Below are 16,195 nucleotides of genomic sequence, written 5' to 3' on the forward strand. Positions count from 1 at the left end.
ACATAAACATAAGAGGAGGGCACATAAACATAAGAAAAACACATTTTTTATTGGAGGTGACTTTAGGTAGGCTACAGTACTTGAGTAAATGTACTCAGTTACATTCCACCATTTGACCTCTCTGTAGTATGTATTGCTTGTGAAGTTGCAACAGTTCCTGGCATCTCAGAAACTACTCACCACCTTTAAACCAGAAATCATCTTGCACCATTAAAACTGGAATCCAAAAATAACTTTAGCAAGTAAAAACTGTAGAAATGTGTAAATCAAAAGCAATCATCAGGAAACAGAAGGTCACTGTAGCATCTGGAGCTGTATCACAAATAACAGTTTCAGGTGGCAGGCAATATATTAAACTTAAATGGCACCCACTATGCTTTTCTTATTTTGTGTCTTATATATAATGCTGGATGATTTATGTTCATTTAAAACGTGGTCAAAGTTAAAATAATGCAACTCTGACCTTGTCACATATTGACATTGGGTCATGGACTCTACGTCCAGATATGACGTACAAGATACCCTGGTTGTGTTGGTTGTTGCCGTTCTGGGACGCCATGTGAAGTTCTGAATGTTACGTGTATTTTCTTTTTAAAAAATACCCTTATGTTTACCGTTTACATCTTTCAAAATAAACGCACTACATCAGTATAACACTGCAAATTGACATTTTTTTCCTTCAACAGCTAATGTGTATGGTTTAGTTTAGTTTAGGCAACAAAAGCATGTGGTTAGGTTAAGGACAAAAAGAACTGGATTTGGCTTTATAATCTTACGGGATATGAACATCGCTTTCCTAGGCGAAAGTCGGTGTTTGTTGGACCCATCCACCACCCTCCCACCCACCCTACTCAGATTTTTGCCACCTCAACTTTCGTTCTTGTTCTGCCACGTTTCCCACTTTATCTATAACAGCAAGTGACTGCATATCATGCCAACGTTAAAGGATGGCTTTTTTCATTAGTGTCTCACGCTGGAAGTCACTACCCAAGCACCAGAGTTCGACGACTTCGGAATGAGACTGGGTTTAATAATGAGGTTAATGTTTGTATTAGTAATCCCTGGGAGCGAAACCTCAGGCTTCAGACTGTTTTAAATTTTTTCAATGGGTTTTCTACTCTGGCTACACCATAATGATTTCTTTGTTTGGTCATCTGCTTCAGGCATGCTATTGCAAGTGTTTACAATACATACATCGCTACATGTAGCTACATGCTTACAATCCTTTATAAATGAAGGAATGACTGTGTTTAATTTCTACATATGGAGTAATATGTGTTGCAGTGAGCACTAATTCTTCAGTTTATAAAGAGCCTCTCTTGCTGAAAACAGTAGTGATAGCCATGAACTGAGTGAACAGAAGAACAGGCTGGCAATTTTGACGAGCCCCAAATCAGAGACTGGACCTCTGTATTCTGCACGTGGCCAAAGGACACCTTTATTACCAGAAAAAAACGTATGTATAAAATAAACTTTCACATGCAGAGGATGTTTAAATAGAATTTAAATCTGGAACGAGAAAAAATTAGACTCTGACCTTACTCTCCTGAAAAGAAAAAGACAGACTACCCTCTTTTCAGCAAAAAGAACAACTACATAACCTTCCCCCTTTTCTGCCCCGCTATCCCTTACACTTATTTTCACACAATCCCTTATTGTCCACAATTACTAGAATTTCATCCTTAAGTGTAGCTTCTCAAATTTCCCTGCTCAATTAGAAGAACACCGTGTTCAGGTACTGCTGAACATCTGGCAGTTCACATCCAGACTAAAAGTGGAACATTTTAATGACGAGCATGAAGGGCATTCATGAGCACAATTATTTTGCTCACGTGATTCAAATTCATTCAAACTGTTAAAAACCTACTTGTTAATATCCTGTCTTAAGAGCATTGCACCATCACGACTGCTAACTCATTACACACACAAGCATTGCTGGGTGTGTATGACTGAGTCATATTTTACTACGTTTTCTCTTCTCATTGCATTAGTGTGACTTGGCTTTAAATGCCTAAATTGTCATAAATACTTAATGTCTGTGCTATTTTAGGTCCATCTCACCTACAGTAATGCATTTTTAATACCTGGCCCAAATACCTGTTACCTGTTACATTTCCCAGTTAATCCCCCCAGATCTCCCTTCCGCTGGCAATAAAACGCTTTCCCTCATATCTCACTTATGTAACCAAAAGCTGATGATTCCAGGAAAAATATCTCATAAGCGACTTTCCAAATGTGTCTTTTCTGGAGGGCTAAGTCCCACAGGAACCCCAGGGCAGAGGATGTACTACACTGTCACGACTGTCATCTAGAGCTATAATGGCCCCTCCTCTGGCCTCCATCTACTCCCCACAGAGTTGATTTGATGTTTTTGAACTCCTGGCTAGCCCACCAAATATTTCACGGCCCTTGCCCTACATTGCCAGGCCTATTTAGGTTACATCTACTATTTAACACAACATCACAGCTTGCGCGTTTGATGTGACTTTGTGTGGACGAACTGGTGAAAGCAGAAGAGGGAGTTATAGCAAGTGTTTCTCTGCCATTTGTGTGTTTGTGTGAGAAGAAAGGAATTGAGTCAGTTTGTGGATCTTTGGGAGCAGAGACCCAAAGCTGCCTTAGCTAAGCCTTCTAAAGCACCATCTGGCAGGCCGGGCCTCCTGTGTCACCCTACTCACTAAGATTACATTCTCCCCTGGCCCTCCATCCCTGTCCTTTCTCCTCCCTTACTGTCCACTTTGCACTCTTCCACCTCACCGGCATACACATACGTAGTAAAGTGAAGTTGTGGCGACTGTATTCCCAGAGCTGTTATAACTCAGGTTTGCTAAAAATTGTAAATTAATAATGAACTAGAAGTCATTTGAGACATAAGAGGCAAAATAATTTGGATTTATTGTTTTGGTTTCACAACAATTGCAAGCCATGTGGGTTAAAACACTTTCTTCTTTCCCTCCATTTTCCATTTCCTGTATGCACAGAGATGTTGATATATATGTTTATATATATGTATATATATAATTTACAACAATTTTGAACATGTTGCTGTGATAACAGTTATATAATGTCTTTTACGTCTGAGCAAATAACCCGAATAATGTCATCATGGGTTAGCTCCACATGGGCTTGGAGCCTCCATTACGAACTGTGACATGGAAATATGGGCACTGGCCTTTTTCACAGCAGACTAAGGGTAGGAAAAACCATAGACTGTATTAAATAATAGTCATGGCCACCATGGCGTCACCCATTGGTTTGCGGACTCCTCTTTTAAAGCCTTGAGTCTCGCATTTTGGTTGTCATCGTCTTGAGTCTTTGGAGCCAGACGTGACCATTTTTGGATGAGTGGGTGGTAATAACCCCAACTATATCTGCTAGTTTGGTTACTGACATGCACTTGCAGTCTATGATTAACTGTGATAATGCTTTTGCTACTTTTTGCCAGCAAAAAACAGGCTTAAGACCATTAAACAAAATGTACTTACTGGAAAAACTGAACCAAACTCCTAGCAGCTATGCTCTATGCTATAACGAAATTTAAATAAGTGAGTTTAATAAAAATTCACCCCTGTATAGTTGTCATTGACAGGGAAATTACATATAGAGTCCAAAACTGTTTTTTGTAACACATTTATTTCTGTTGTTTAGGTGGATATTTTAACATGGAGGTCTATGGGGATTGACTCACACTTGGAGTCAGCCTCAAGTGGCCATTCATAGAACTGCGGCTTTTTGCACTTCTTTGTCAGCTTCATTTGTCAGCCCTGGAGGGTGCTCCTTGGGGTGCACCACAAATATCTCTTGAAAGACTGTCTCGTTGAAGAAAAGTCAATTACAGGAAAATTTATGAAACAATTCTCGACATTATGATAGCCTGTAACAATTTTGTAAGACAGGGCTATATGTTCCATGGCTATGTTACATGGCTGAACCTATTGGATAGTGAAAGGTAACAGATGTAAACCATGTACTGTACATCATACGTTCTAAGATAATCTACTACTTGAGGTTTGGTGAGGGGGCTGAGCAAAAGCAATTGCAGATGGAAGCATTTTGATTTCTATGAAGTTGAGGGGAGAAGGACCTGGACCTTATCAAGGATCTTTATAAATATGCAACATTAGAAAGTAGTAACACATTTTAATAAGTAAATAAATAAATAAATCATGTATAGAAATCAATAGTTTTCATGCATCAAGAGGCATTGTATTATAATCGCATCATAGCTCTCTGAATCAGGACTGAATGAAATCGTGAGGTGCCAGAGATTCCCACCCCTTCAGCAGACAGTTTGATTTGTCCCAGTAGGAGAGGCACAGGTGCTACTGATAACACTAACAATGGCTCTGTTGTATTCGAACGTTTCAGTGAGAGTGACAGTGAGCCAGCATGCACGATACCAAGAACCTGAAATCAAAGCAGCTAAATGGAATTCAGCCATGAGTAATTTCATTTTTTGCACCTGTGCTTTTCCTACTGTGACAAGTTTAGAAATCTGCAGTGAAAAAGGCCTATTTATCGTACCAGCCAGGGGTCTAATAGTCTAATGAGAGATTGAGTGACATCATGTGAAGTGTAGGATCCAGTCGTTGGATATCTCAGCCTCTGCTGCTTTGATTCTCCCAACTCTATGGGAATACAATTTACAATTGATGCAGTACCCCTTTAATTTATAAAAAAAAAAAATTGTTTAGCACACTTAAAAAAGGCCGTTCTGTGTAATGAGTACTTTGTTTTACTTTTACTTAGAGTGCATTTTGCTGAAAACCCTTTCGATGCAGAACTTTTACCAGTGATGAAGTATTTACACCCTGTGGTACAGCTACTTTCACGTAAGCAAAGGTTCTGAGTGCATCTTCTACTGGTGCCAGAAGCATTTAGAACAAGCATTAGCATTTGTATTAAATAGTGTTGGCAAAACTGTTGATGTGTTTTGATTTGGTGACACACCTGAGGCTGGCAGGTACACACCATGATGTGTCAGAGAATTTGTCAGCATTGTGAAAATCAAAACTTTGTTTTGGCAGAAGTGTTCACAGCGGCTTTGCAATTTCTGAGTCAAGTAGTCCAAGTCAAGTCTGAAGTCAACAAAGTTGCTTTCAAGACAAGCCTAAAGTTGATTTAGTGCCTCAAGCGTAACCTAAGTGCAAGTTCCCAACTCGAGTGCCCAGCTCTGGGAATGCACTGGATGTGTGTGTGTGTGTGTGTGTGTGTGTTATTGTTAAAAAAAGATGAAAAAATACATGTTGTACATGGTGTAACAAATGCTAAAAACATCTACCTGCAGTTTCAAGAGGAAAAACGGTAAGCAAGGGATTTCTGGCTGGACTCAAAGGACTTACGGTTACTGATGAATCAGATAGACTGCTAAAAACTGAAGCACCACTTTAAAGCTCCTGGTGCATTACAGTGACACACGATGCAGTGGTGCTCTAAAAATGTTCTGTCAGTTTTCCCTAAGCATGTAATTTTTAATACTCAGAGGTGGTGCGGACAAAAATAACTTCCATTTCCCACATCCATTAGTTTAGGCTAAACAACACCTCCAGGTGATGACACAAATACATTTCCTGTCACTTTACCAGGTCTCATATGGAGTCAGCTTGAGCACACTCTGATTAGCTGTTGAAATCGTTTGATGTAGTGTGGTGACAAGCAGGTCGTGTTTCTATATAGTACAATGCAATATAATATATTTCTCACGAGGATACCAGTTATTAAAGTTCACACAGGCCGGTGTGTATTGCAGTGAAGAAATATGACACATCCATCAGTTATGAACATTCACAAACTACACGCTTCAGCTGTTGTTATTCAACAGAAACATGTAAAACATGCTAAAAATATCAAATTGTATGTGTGAGTGTGAAATGTGCATCATCGCAGATGGCCTGGAGCAATGAACAACAATGAAGGGAGGACGATGTTTGCTTAGAACCCCCTGCAAGTTTCCATGAAATCATGAAATAAATATGTGATGTGAGTAATGGCTTGTCATGAGTAAAGAAGAGATAATTCCATTGTGTCAGCACGCTGAGAACGACAGACAAATATTTTATTGCATGCTTTTGAGATGTGACAAAGACAATTCAGCCATGTTGGGAGATCAATAAGCAGCAATGTGTTTTTGGAAGATGAAGAACTTGTCGTTTGCTCAAAGAGCATTTTGACAGAATTTACACAGTAATTCTGGGAACACTACTGTCAAATGTGCAGATATATTCACCGAGACGCGAGCAGAGGAAACGTCATAACTGCTACTTTAACATTGTTCAAAATGCCATTTCAGCTGGACAGATGGCATCATGGAAATATTACTGTGGAAATGTTTATAGTCCTATTTACAGAACTGTTCCTGTCCTGCCATTGCACTCCTACCAACACTGCCACAATATACATCTTGTAAATGTGAATTTCCAACAACTGAGAGCCATAAAACCTGACATACTGTGTGGTATGTCAATGAACATTGGCGGATGTGACACAGTGCATTGGCTTACATGTCTGTGCGAAAGGCGACAATAATGTGGTGTGAAGAGATCAAGGCAATATGATTTTTAACATTGCTTAAAATGTCATGGCATGTGCTGCAGATTTAGTATTATGGAAATGTTGACGATAACACGTTTCCATAACTGTTTCCCTGCAATATTTGAAAAAGATGCTGCCTCAATTTTAGACATAATGGCGGCTGAAGTGCACACTCTGGTAACATGCAGGTGTTTACGCTGGCAATAGAAACTGTAGAGAACTAAAACAAGATTATTTAATTCTTGACTTTTCTCAGTTTTCATCTGGCAAGAATCATAAATGCGTTGTATGGTGTCGTCTGTGTAATACTTAGGCTTGAATCGGGAAGACTGTGGTAATCTCCCGTGTGGGGTAAATTTCTACATGCTAAATTATTGCTGACATTTTGGCAGCAAATAGAGTTGTGGGCCAATACTGTCTGTCTACCAGATTCTGGACTCCTCTCTCCCTTACAACGGGTCCGAGGCTAATGTTACATTCATTGTCAATACAGCTGGACAGAGTCTGTCTTTTGGGACGAGGGGATTTGCCGTGCTCGTGGAACCGTGCTGCAACCATATGGCATGAGCTGTCCCCCTAAACACTGATAACTAATGTCCCAGGATGCTTGATGTACACTCATGAATACGTACTGACACATGCGCACAGGTGCGTGCACACATGGAAATAAACCAGCTGCATCTGCAGTCACACACATAGACACACATTAAACAAACATATGCACACACATTTTCATTTGGCAAAACTGTAATTAGCCAGCGCTCGCTTTTAGAAGACATAGTGAATAGAGAGAAAAAAGCAGCAGGGAGGAAGAGACGGGGCGAGGGAGAGTTATAGGGAGGGGGAATGATAAATGATGGATTGAGAGAGCTCTAGCTAGACCCTGAGGTTACCACTGTGAGGGAGTTACAGCTGGCTAGCTCATTCCGTCGAGCTACAGATCTCATAATAAACATCACATGGGTAGTTTGGGCTGGCGGCTGCAGATTAAGCCAGAGCTGTTAGCTCTTTAAAGACTGCTCAATGTTGCAGCCAGCCAAGAACCTATTTATAGGGCGGCTGGAAGTGTATCAAAGCAGGTAGGAAGGGAAGGCACTGGACAGGCACAGTTTTCAAGCTGATTTATGTCCCTCAATCAGTGTAATAACAATAAACTGTCAACTAACACGCCACTTTTATTTGTAATTTATGGTACTGCGCTCCTAATAAAGCTATGTTTATTTCTCCCCTGTACCTCCCTTCCGCCTCCTCCTCTGCTTCCCTCTGTCTCCCTTCGCAGAGCTGCCCAGCAGTCCAGGTGGTCAGTTCACGTTTCGTCCGCTGCCTCCGCCTCCCCCTCCACCCCATGCCTGCACTTGTGCCCGCCCGGCGCCCTACACTCAAGTCAGCCTGCAGAGGAAGACCATGCCGACGCGGTGCCAAGCCAGTCAGGGCAGCCAGGGGGCAGACACAAGCTCGAGCACAGACCAGGCACAGCTTCACAACAGCTGGGTGCTCAACAGCAACATTCCCCTAGAGACCAGGTAAGAGAATGCAACACATGGAGGAGAAAAAGTCCTTCACAGTAGAGGTTATGTTTCAGAATGGGTTTTTTTCCCGAACAAATGAACAAAAAGACTTAAGATGATTTAAAGAATTTGGAACAAATGGAAGGCTTCGTTCCAAAAGGCTTTCAGTCCAAAACGGTGGGTATGTCATTTTGTAAGGAAAGCCTTCAAATGAAAATATCTTCAAGGCAAGCCGCCCTACTTCAACATCATGTCACTTGATTAAAGACATTGCTTTAATCTCACAAATGAGGCTCATTAGATTAAAGGAAATTATTTCGTCAGGAGTGTGAGTTGGCACACTTTTACAATTTTTCTTAGAGAAATCAGAGTGGAATGATTAAGAATGAATGTCGGACTAAAGGATTTGTTAGGATGGACATGTTTTGCACGTGTAGAGAGCAGTAAGTGGAACACCACACAGGCCTCTGGGGTATTATTACAGGACTTTGCACACCATCAAAGTCATAACGAATCTCTCAGGTCTTTTGGATTCTTTTCATTTTCTTACCCCCCACTGCAGGCGCATTCACCAGGGGACTGGTATCTGAGTTTCGACTACGTAAAATAAAAGTACAAGTCAGTATCTTGTAGAAATCCTCTTTTCAGGAACACAATGTGATGCCGCTTCCAATTGTAGTACCCGGGTAAGATTTTTCCAAATGCTTGGAGATGGGCTGCTGGAATTTCGTCCCATCAAACAGAATTAAGCATTTGCTTGCTGCATAAGTAATAATTGATCAGAGAATTATTTAGGAGATCCTCATTTGTGAGGCTGCTTTCGTGAAGAAGCAGCAAGGTGCAAAAGAATATGTTTGCATGTTTAATGAGAGCTCGGTGCAGCAGCTGAATTCTGGTATTATGAGTGAGGATGAGATTGGCAGGCTGCCACACCAGAAGAAGAGGGTTTTAATAAGTTATGCATTAGGCCATAATTAGATCTTACCTCATTTAAAGGAAGGGAAGAATAAAATTAGATTCAGTGACAATTTAAATTAATCATTGGCCAGACATGACTATCAATGTAAAAGACTTGTCAAAAGTGCATTGTAATTACACTACGGATCTGTGTGTGTTTATTTTAAATGAAAATCCACCGTAAATAAAATTCACGCTTTCCTTTTTTTTGTTTTGCGTTTCGAATCGTTCAAATGATATTTGCTGAACATAAAGAAGTCGCTCCCAAAGAGAGATGTGATTATAAAACACAATTTCCGCAGTGGCTCAGTATATTGGATGGTGCCTTTTTGTAGTAATACATTTTTGCATTTGGGACTTTATAGTCAAATAAGTTTCATTTGATAGTGCGCTATTAGTTCTGAACCATAAAATGTAATCATATTCATAGTCAATAGAATAGTGTCCCTTCATAACATAATTCAGATATTATTGGCTCTCTTCGATCTAGCTTTTGGTGGAGGGGGAGACAAAAAAAATGAAAAAAGTCTTCACTGCTTAACCGTTTTGGGTTGGATTTAATAATCAAAAGCTCCCTCCTCTCTCTCCTCTGTCACATTCCCAGATACACTACTAAACTAATGATTTCATATTTCTGCTCTCACCCTGATGCCGCTGCTGCTATCAGCTCAATCTCAGACGTGAGATTAAAGATTTATCACCAAACTTGACACGGGGGTTTCATGCCGATGGAATTATAAGTGATGCTATGACCTTAAAAAAATTGTATAACATCTCTTGTTGTCAAGTACACTTCCACTTTCCTCAACGCGCATTTGATGAATCTGTATTGAAATATATTGATGTTGCGTCAGCAGAGATTAAGATTGTTTGAAGTGTGCATAGATTTCCTTTTCAGCGGCATATCCGTTATATTTCTGGAGAGGCCGGCTTGTGTAAGTGGAAGGATGCAGATATGGATGTTCAATATATCTGACTGGGTTTCACACTGGGTGTGTTAAGAGGCATAACAAATGTTAGGACTGTAATAAATTGACTGGTGCCCTGCCTTCTCTCCTTCCTCTTATCACAGAGAAGTGAGACTTGAAACACATGCTGTGCATGTGCCGTGGCGTCAGAGGGGGCCACGGCCTTCTAATAAAATCGCTGCCCCCGTAACACTGGACCATTCTGGCAAAAATAATTGGAGGCAGATATTACTGTCTTTAAGAGGCTATCGCAGGCTTATGTTTTTTAACTAGGGAAGGTGTTGGTATCTTGTGAAACTGGGCAACCTAAGGCATCTTTAGGCTGCCAAAAATATTCATGAGGAAACAACTGGCTTGGTAATTTTTGAGCTTCCCTTGAGCTCTTCCCTCAAGATGAAAATAGGATCTATGGGTAGCCATGGTCTCTGTGAAGCCTTGTTCCCAGTAAATGTTTTATTCCTTATAATCGATGTACTCCTTTAAATTAAAGCTGTTTATCTGTATTTCTAAGGAAAAGAACAACCAGCCTATTTAAAGAACAATATCACCTAACACATTTATTTACACGGAACAAAACAAGATTATTAGTCTGTACACATCAGATAATCGGTACTATTAACTGTAAAATAAGAGGTATATCAGTATGTGATTCCTTAACTCTCCATATGCACATACTTTTCAACTAGCCTACATACTTCAACAGCATAATAAAATCCCTGAAATTTAGTTATGGCTTTAGGTTTTGGTGTGCCACCCTAAGATTTTCAGTGGCCCCATTCCTCCACCCCTTTGAAAAATTTCCAGGGGCACCATTGTGCATGTGCAGCTACATGCTGAAATGAATATTTCTACACATACACACATATGATATATCTGCATGTACCTGTAGCCTGTGCACAAAGGCCCCCACCCACCCACACACATGCACAGTCATTCGCACATATCCAGGTACAGACAGCCCTTGGGCCGTAGACTCCAACCTCCTGGAGAGAGGGAACTCTCATTTTCTTCCTGTCTCGGGGGAAATCTGCCCTCTGATATGAATTCAGAGCTTCCTGGGCGTCGCCCCTGGATATTGTCTGAGAAGATCAAAGGCAGGCAGCCAGGAAGAACAGTGAAGCATTTTTAAAAGCACCACACAAGAAGAATAGAGTTCCACACGCGTTGACAAATGCAATTTCTTCAGCTGGATTCTGATCCCTTTTGCTCTGATCCACCTTCAGCAGAGCAATAAAAGCACCACCGAGGACATGACCTGTGTACTGGCCTCAAAAATGTGAAAATACTCACCCGTATTTGACATCTTTTTGTGTATGCTTGTCTTGTGTGGGCAACTCTGAGCCGAGCTATGTTTCTTTCTCTATGTGTGTGTGTGTTTGTCCTAAGTTTATCTCTGGCCTTTCAGATTTGAACTACCATTGACCCTTAGGTGTGTGGTTGCTCTATGTGCAGCCTCCTGTGTCCCCACATCTGACTCACTGCTTTTCAGTAGACGCTGGATGGGTGGATGGAGAGAGGAGGGGAGGCAGGCAGTGAGGGATGGATGTCATCTGTCTCTTATGTTAAACTCAGCCATAGGGCCACATTATAGACAGACGGAAAGAAAGAACACACACACAGAAATGAAGAGACCAAAGATGTCTGGCATAAATGAAAAAGAGATCATTTAAGTTAAGTAAGGGAATGAAAATATCCATCTTACCCCAAATTAAGTCCATAATTGAGACCTAAAAAAGAAAGATTTGGATTAAAACAATCTGTCTATGTGGGAGGATTTTTTTAATATACTGAAACTGTCCTCATGTCCTCCGTTTCTGTCCGTTTTTATTGTATTTAACTCAGCTTTAATTGATGTTATTTTTCTTCTTCTGTGTGTTTGCTCTAATTCAAGTTTCGCCTTATGTAATGCTCTTTAAAGTGCCGGTATGTTTGAAAGGTCCTATAGAAATAACCTTGTCTGGCCTTGCACTGAAGTAATTTCACCAGTTTCTATGCAAATCATTATCTTTCAATAATTTCTTGCAATCTGAGTGATACAAGAGCTATGATCAGCTTTATTCTGTCATGCAGTAGGTGGCGAAACTCATTTCTAAAATATTCTTGATCCTCTGACCCCACCGGCAGAACATTGTTCTTGTTTTTAAGTAAAATCCATCTTCAAGGCTGAATATGAGACTAAATGACATGAGAAGATGGATGTGTTTTCTCTGTGTATGAGGGCAAATGGACGAGGTACGGGGCGGATGCAGTCTGGTGTCCAGCGACGCTGTCAGTCTGCTGTCTGGCCCCACTTTAATGGCCTGTCCTCTGAGGGCCCTTCAGAGACCGCGGTCCTACCAGAAGCCTGTGACCTCACACCCTTCGCTGCACGGATAGAATAACACTCTGGCAAGCTGCGTGTCTGCCCCCAACATATCGCACTCGCAGCCGGTATTAACCCTCAGAGAGCACACGGTAACCTGGGGCAATCATTGCTTGTCTGAGAATTCCAGGAGCTCCAGGATATTTTTTTTTATGGAGAATACACTCACACACTGCAGATAAAAAATGAGTCATAGCTGCTTTTTGCTTTTGATTTTTTTTCTCCGAAACAGCCTTTTCTTTGTTTCCCCTCACCAGCCGTCTTTGTTCATTTTTTTGATGGAAGTCAATATGGTCAGAAGAAGCTGGAACTGCTCATAATTGCCTGCCCAGATCCACTTTTCCAAATTACATGATTTCCTTACCCCCATATTTCTGCTTCCTCATCTGAAGCCCTCCAACCCTCGCCCTCCATTATCCAAACACAATGTAGATGAAATGCTACCTAGATTAATTGCCCTTCAGCTTACTTTCCTATCATCATCTGCCATCTAACGTGCTCGTTTTCATAATGAAAATGAACCTCATCTCCGTTTAACTAATACAGCCGTATAACTTAAGTAGCTGCTTTGATGAGTCAAAAAAGGAATAGGTAAGTCATTGATCCTTGGCTGCCAGGGCTTTTTTATTCTCTTTCATATCGGTGCTGCTCTGCATTACAGAAGCTGCTCGTGATGTTGCACCAGAGAGGCACTTTGTCAAATTCGGGCTTTTTCTCTGATGAGAGACTTGGACTGGATAAGAGCTTATTATTTCATATTCTGTGGTTTATACATAATCTATACTGTGCTGTGGGTTACACCGCATATCAGTTTTGGCTTTTCTATTGTTAACTGGTTATAGTGCACTAACTGTGAATAATGCCCGTGTTTTACATTTGTCACATATATTGCTCACCTCGAAGAAGAATTAATGGTGGAACATAATATAAATTGCGAGTGGAGTCGTAATGCTTAGGTATTTTCCATTGCACTGCTTTTCTTCCTTGATTTTAGCTTTCTGGATTAATCTTTGATGATGCATTACTTGCAATTTTAAGAGACCACTTAAATTAAAAGCACACAAATGCTGTGGGATATTAAGGGTTTAACTGAATTACACAGTTCTCAACAGTACTGAGAGCTTTTATCAACAGGTGAGGTTCATTGGAGGGCTCTGTGTTCATGCAGTGGCAAAGCAGAAACACGTCATTTAGAAAATAGCAGGAGAGGGGTCTCCTTTAAAATCTGCCACCTTGGGGGCCCGTTAAATGAGTTTCAGTCAGGCGTACTTGAGAGTAAGGCTGAATTCCACTGAGTGCAGATTATTATAAATAGAATCAGAATAAGATACTAGATACCTAAGAAAGGATGATGTACGTGCTGCGCTAAGCTAATTGGCGAAGGATTGAACCACTGTCTTAGATTGCTCCCAAATTCACACTATAATCTACTTAAAGGGACAAAAACAGTGGTCCCAGAGGTGGCAGGTAGTTTGTGGGACACACAATGCAGAGTGGCTCCCTGCTCATAAGATTAGGACAGCAATTAATTGTCCTTGTGGTAAACTCCTCCCCCAGATAGCGAGTGTACAATTGTAGCTCAGCAATTCTAAATCTCCACATGCCAAAGTGATGTGCACAGAGCTGAAAAAAAGAGTCATACTCTGCATGTTTTTGTGTGCGGGATGGATTAAACAGTGTGTTTATTTGCAATCATTAGCATGTCCAGCTAACCATTTTATGACCCACAGTAGTAACAGAGTCCCAAAGCCGAGGAGCACATTATTAAATAACTGCATTAGTTAGTGAGTTTAGGGTAACATTTATTGGATTTGGGTTTACACTCCAGTAAGTCCAACCGGCACTAGCACTAGCATTACATTTGCAACACACATCATCACCTGAGCCATTTCTCTTGCAGCCTATCCTTAGACCATGGTTTGTGTGATATCTTGTGAGCGCCCCTACATAATCATTTCACATAGGATGTCAGCCCCGGTCTCAAGGGTCAAAGTCCCGTGTTGGTTTGAAACTGACTGTCCAGCCTGACCTCCTTATAGTGCTTACTTTGTCGCTCTTTATGCTCTGTCACCAGACTTTCTCCTTTGTTCTCATCATATAAGGGAGGACAGCCTGCAGCGCATAGGTTATGTGATCACAGCCTGCTGGCTCACAATTACGTGGGTTATATAAGAATTATAATGCATCACTTTCCATAGGTATAAGTTTAAGAGTGCATGAGAACAGCCTGTATCTTGTAACGTTAAAGTGAAAGCATCCTTTTTGAACAAGTAAGGCAAACAGGGAACAAGATAAAAATCTTACACGTTTCCTTATATCTATAATTTTGTTAGGACAAAATAGCTTCACTCTCAAAAGTCTTCTTCTTTTTGTCACATCTTCTGCATACATTCATTCATACGTACATTCATCATGTGAGGATGCTTTTAGCGCAATATAATATTACAGTATGCAGCCAGCAGGTGCATATTTAAAGGGACAGTTCACCCCAAAATCCAAAATACAATGTCTTTTTCCAGAAATCATGACCCAGTTTCTTAAGATAATCCACAGACCTTGATGTGAGTAGTTTCATGCAGGAACTATTTTCTCTCTACTGAACTACATCCACCAGCGCTATCACAGTACAGAAGGAAGCGTGCATGTACTGCTCAGGCCTCCAGGAAAGCTGCTCAGCCTTGGAGTACATTTTTCCCAGTGGCCACTTACGGTATTGCAGCAAACAAAAAATCCCCTGCAGCCCAAAAGCATTTTCCCCATATGCACCATTATAAAAGAGACGTCTGTAAAATTGTTGACAGGATACGTGGAGCAGTAAACAAGGTCATTTCTGAATCTTTCTATTCTGAATTTTGGAGCCATGATGGTTTTAAATTTGTAAACTTTTCTCAAGCTGAGAAAAGCGATTTAAAAATCTGTGATATTATCACAATGTCAAGTCTATGAGCCAAGTGGGAACTTAAAGGCTGAGTCAGCGGTAGAAACACTATTGTGCATACTGAGTGGGCCACATGCCACAGAAGTAAACCCGGAAGCTAGAAAACTTTTTTGGTGTATGCACCAGGGGAGCAACTCCATTGGAAAGAATAGGCGCCATCTTGGCATCTGGTACCTAGTTATTATTAAAATCTATGGCACTGCTCATTCACCTAGCACCACTGAGCTAGCTAACGTTAGAGCTCAGCCAAGGAGGATGCCATTAGTGTTTACATCTTGCGCTGTCACAAGCAAGAGCTGCTTGTCTAGAGTAGATGCATAGTGTGTGGGTCATGATACAGCTGGTTGAAAGAAAGTAGTTCCTACATGAAACTGCTCACAACAAGGTCTGTGGATTACCTTGAGTAAGCAGCTCATGATTTCTGAAGAGACATTGCTGTTGAGTTTTTCAAATGTATTTTTTGGTGCATTGAGCACCACTAGCTGAGTGCCATCTAATTCCATTATATTGAAGAGAAGGCAGACATCTCTATGCCTTATATCTCCACCACTCGTCAACTCACACTGCGACAATTTAGAGGAAAAATATGTATTTTTGTTTTAGGGGTGAACTGTCCCTTTAAGAGCCTTGTTACAAGGTCTTAAAATTAGTCAGCTGTAAACAGTCAGCCAGCTACGGTTTGAACCAAAGCCTGGAGCTAGCATTAGCTTAATTGGCTAGCTAGCTACTGCTGATAAAATCTGGCAGACACAGTTGGCATTTCAAGTTGCTTGGTATAAATCAGGTCTGCTTTTGTCTGTCTGTGTCTAAAATCAAAAACCCATTGTTTTAAAAGTGTAAACATTGTTAACTGCTGCATCCTGCACAAGATTTAGAGGCGAAGCTAGCAACAGTAACTAAGGAGGTGATGCTCAGCGAACACTCAGTTGCA

At 40.9% G+C, this 16,195-nt stretch overlaps 2 protein-coding genes across 2 annotated transcripts in view; one reads left to right on the plus strand and one right to left on the minus strand.

Moving 5' to 3' along the window:
• LOC125894881 (type-2 angiotensin II receptor-like) overlaps window positions 1-16,195 on the minus strand; it is a 366,195-nt gene that overhangs the window by 202,433 nt on the left and 147,567 nt on the right. The gene's annotated exons all lie outside the window — the stretch shown is intronic.
• Window positions 1-16,195, plus strand: part of tenm1 (teneurin transmembrane protein 1) — a 210,995-nt gene that overhangs the window by 58,904 nt on the left and 135,896 nt on the right. Inside the window, exon 4 of the mRNA XM_049586530.1 lies at window positions 7,811-8,054. Coding sequence (XP_049442487.1) covers window positions 7,811-8,054 — 244 coding nt within the window. The remainder of the gene's footprint in view (window positions 1-7,810; window positions 8,055-16,195) is intronic.

Source organism: Epinephelus fuscoguttatus, linkage group LG9 (genome assembly GCF_011397635.1).
Source record: "Epinephelus fuscoguttatus linkage group LG9, E.fuscoguttatus.final_Chr_v1".
Lineage (NCBI taxonomy): Eukaryota > Metazoa > Chordata > Actinopteri > Perciformes > Serranidae > Epinephelus > Epinephelus fuscoguttatus.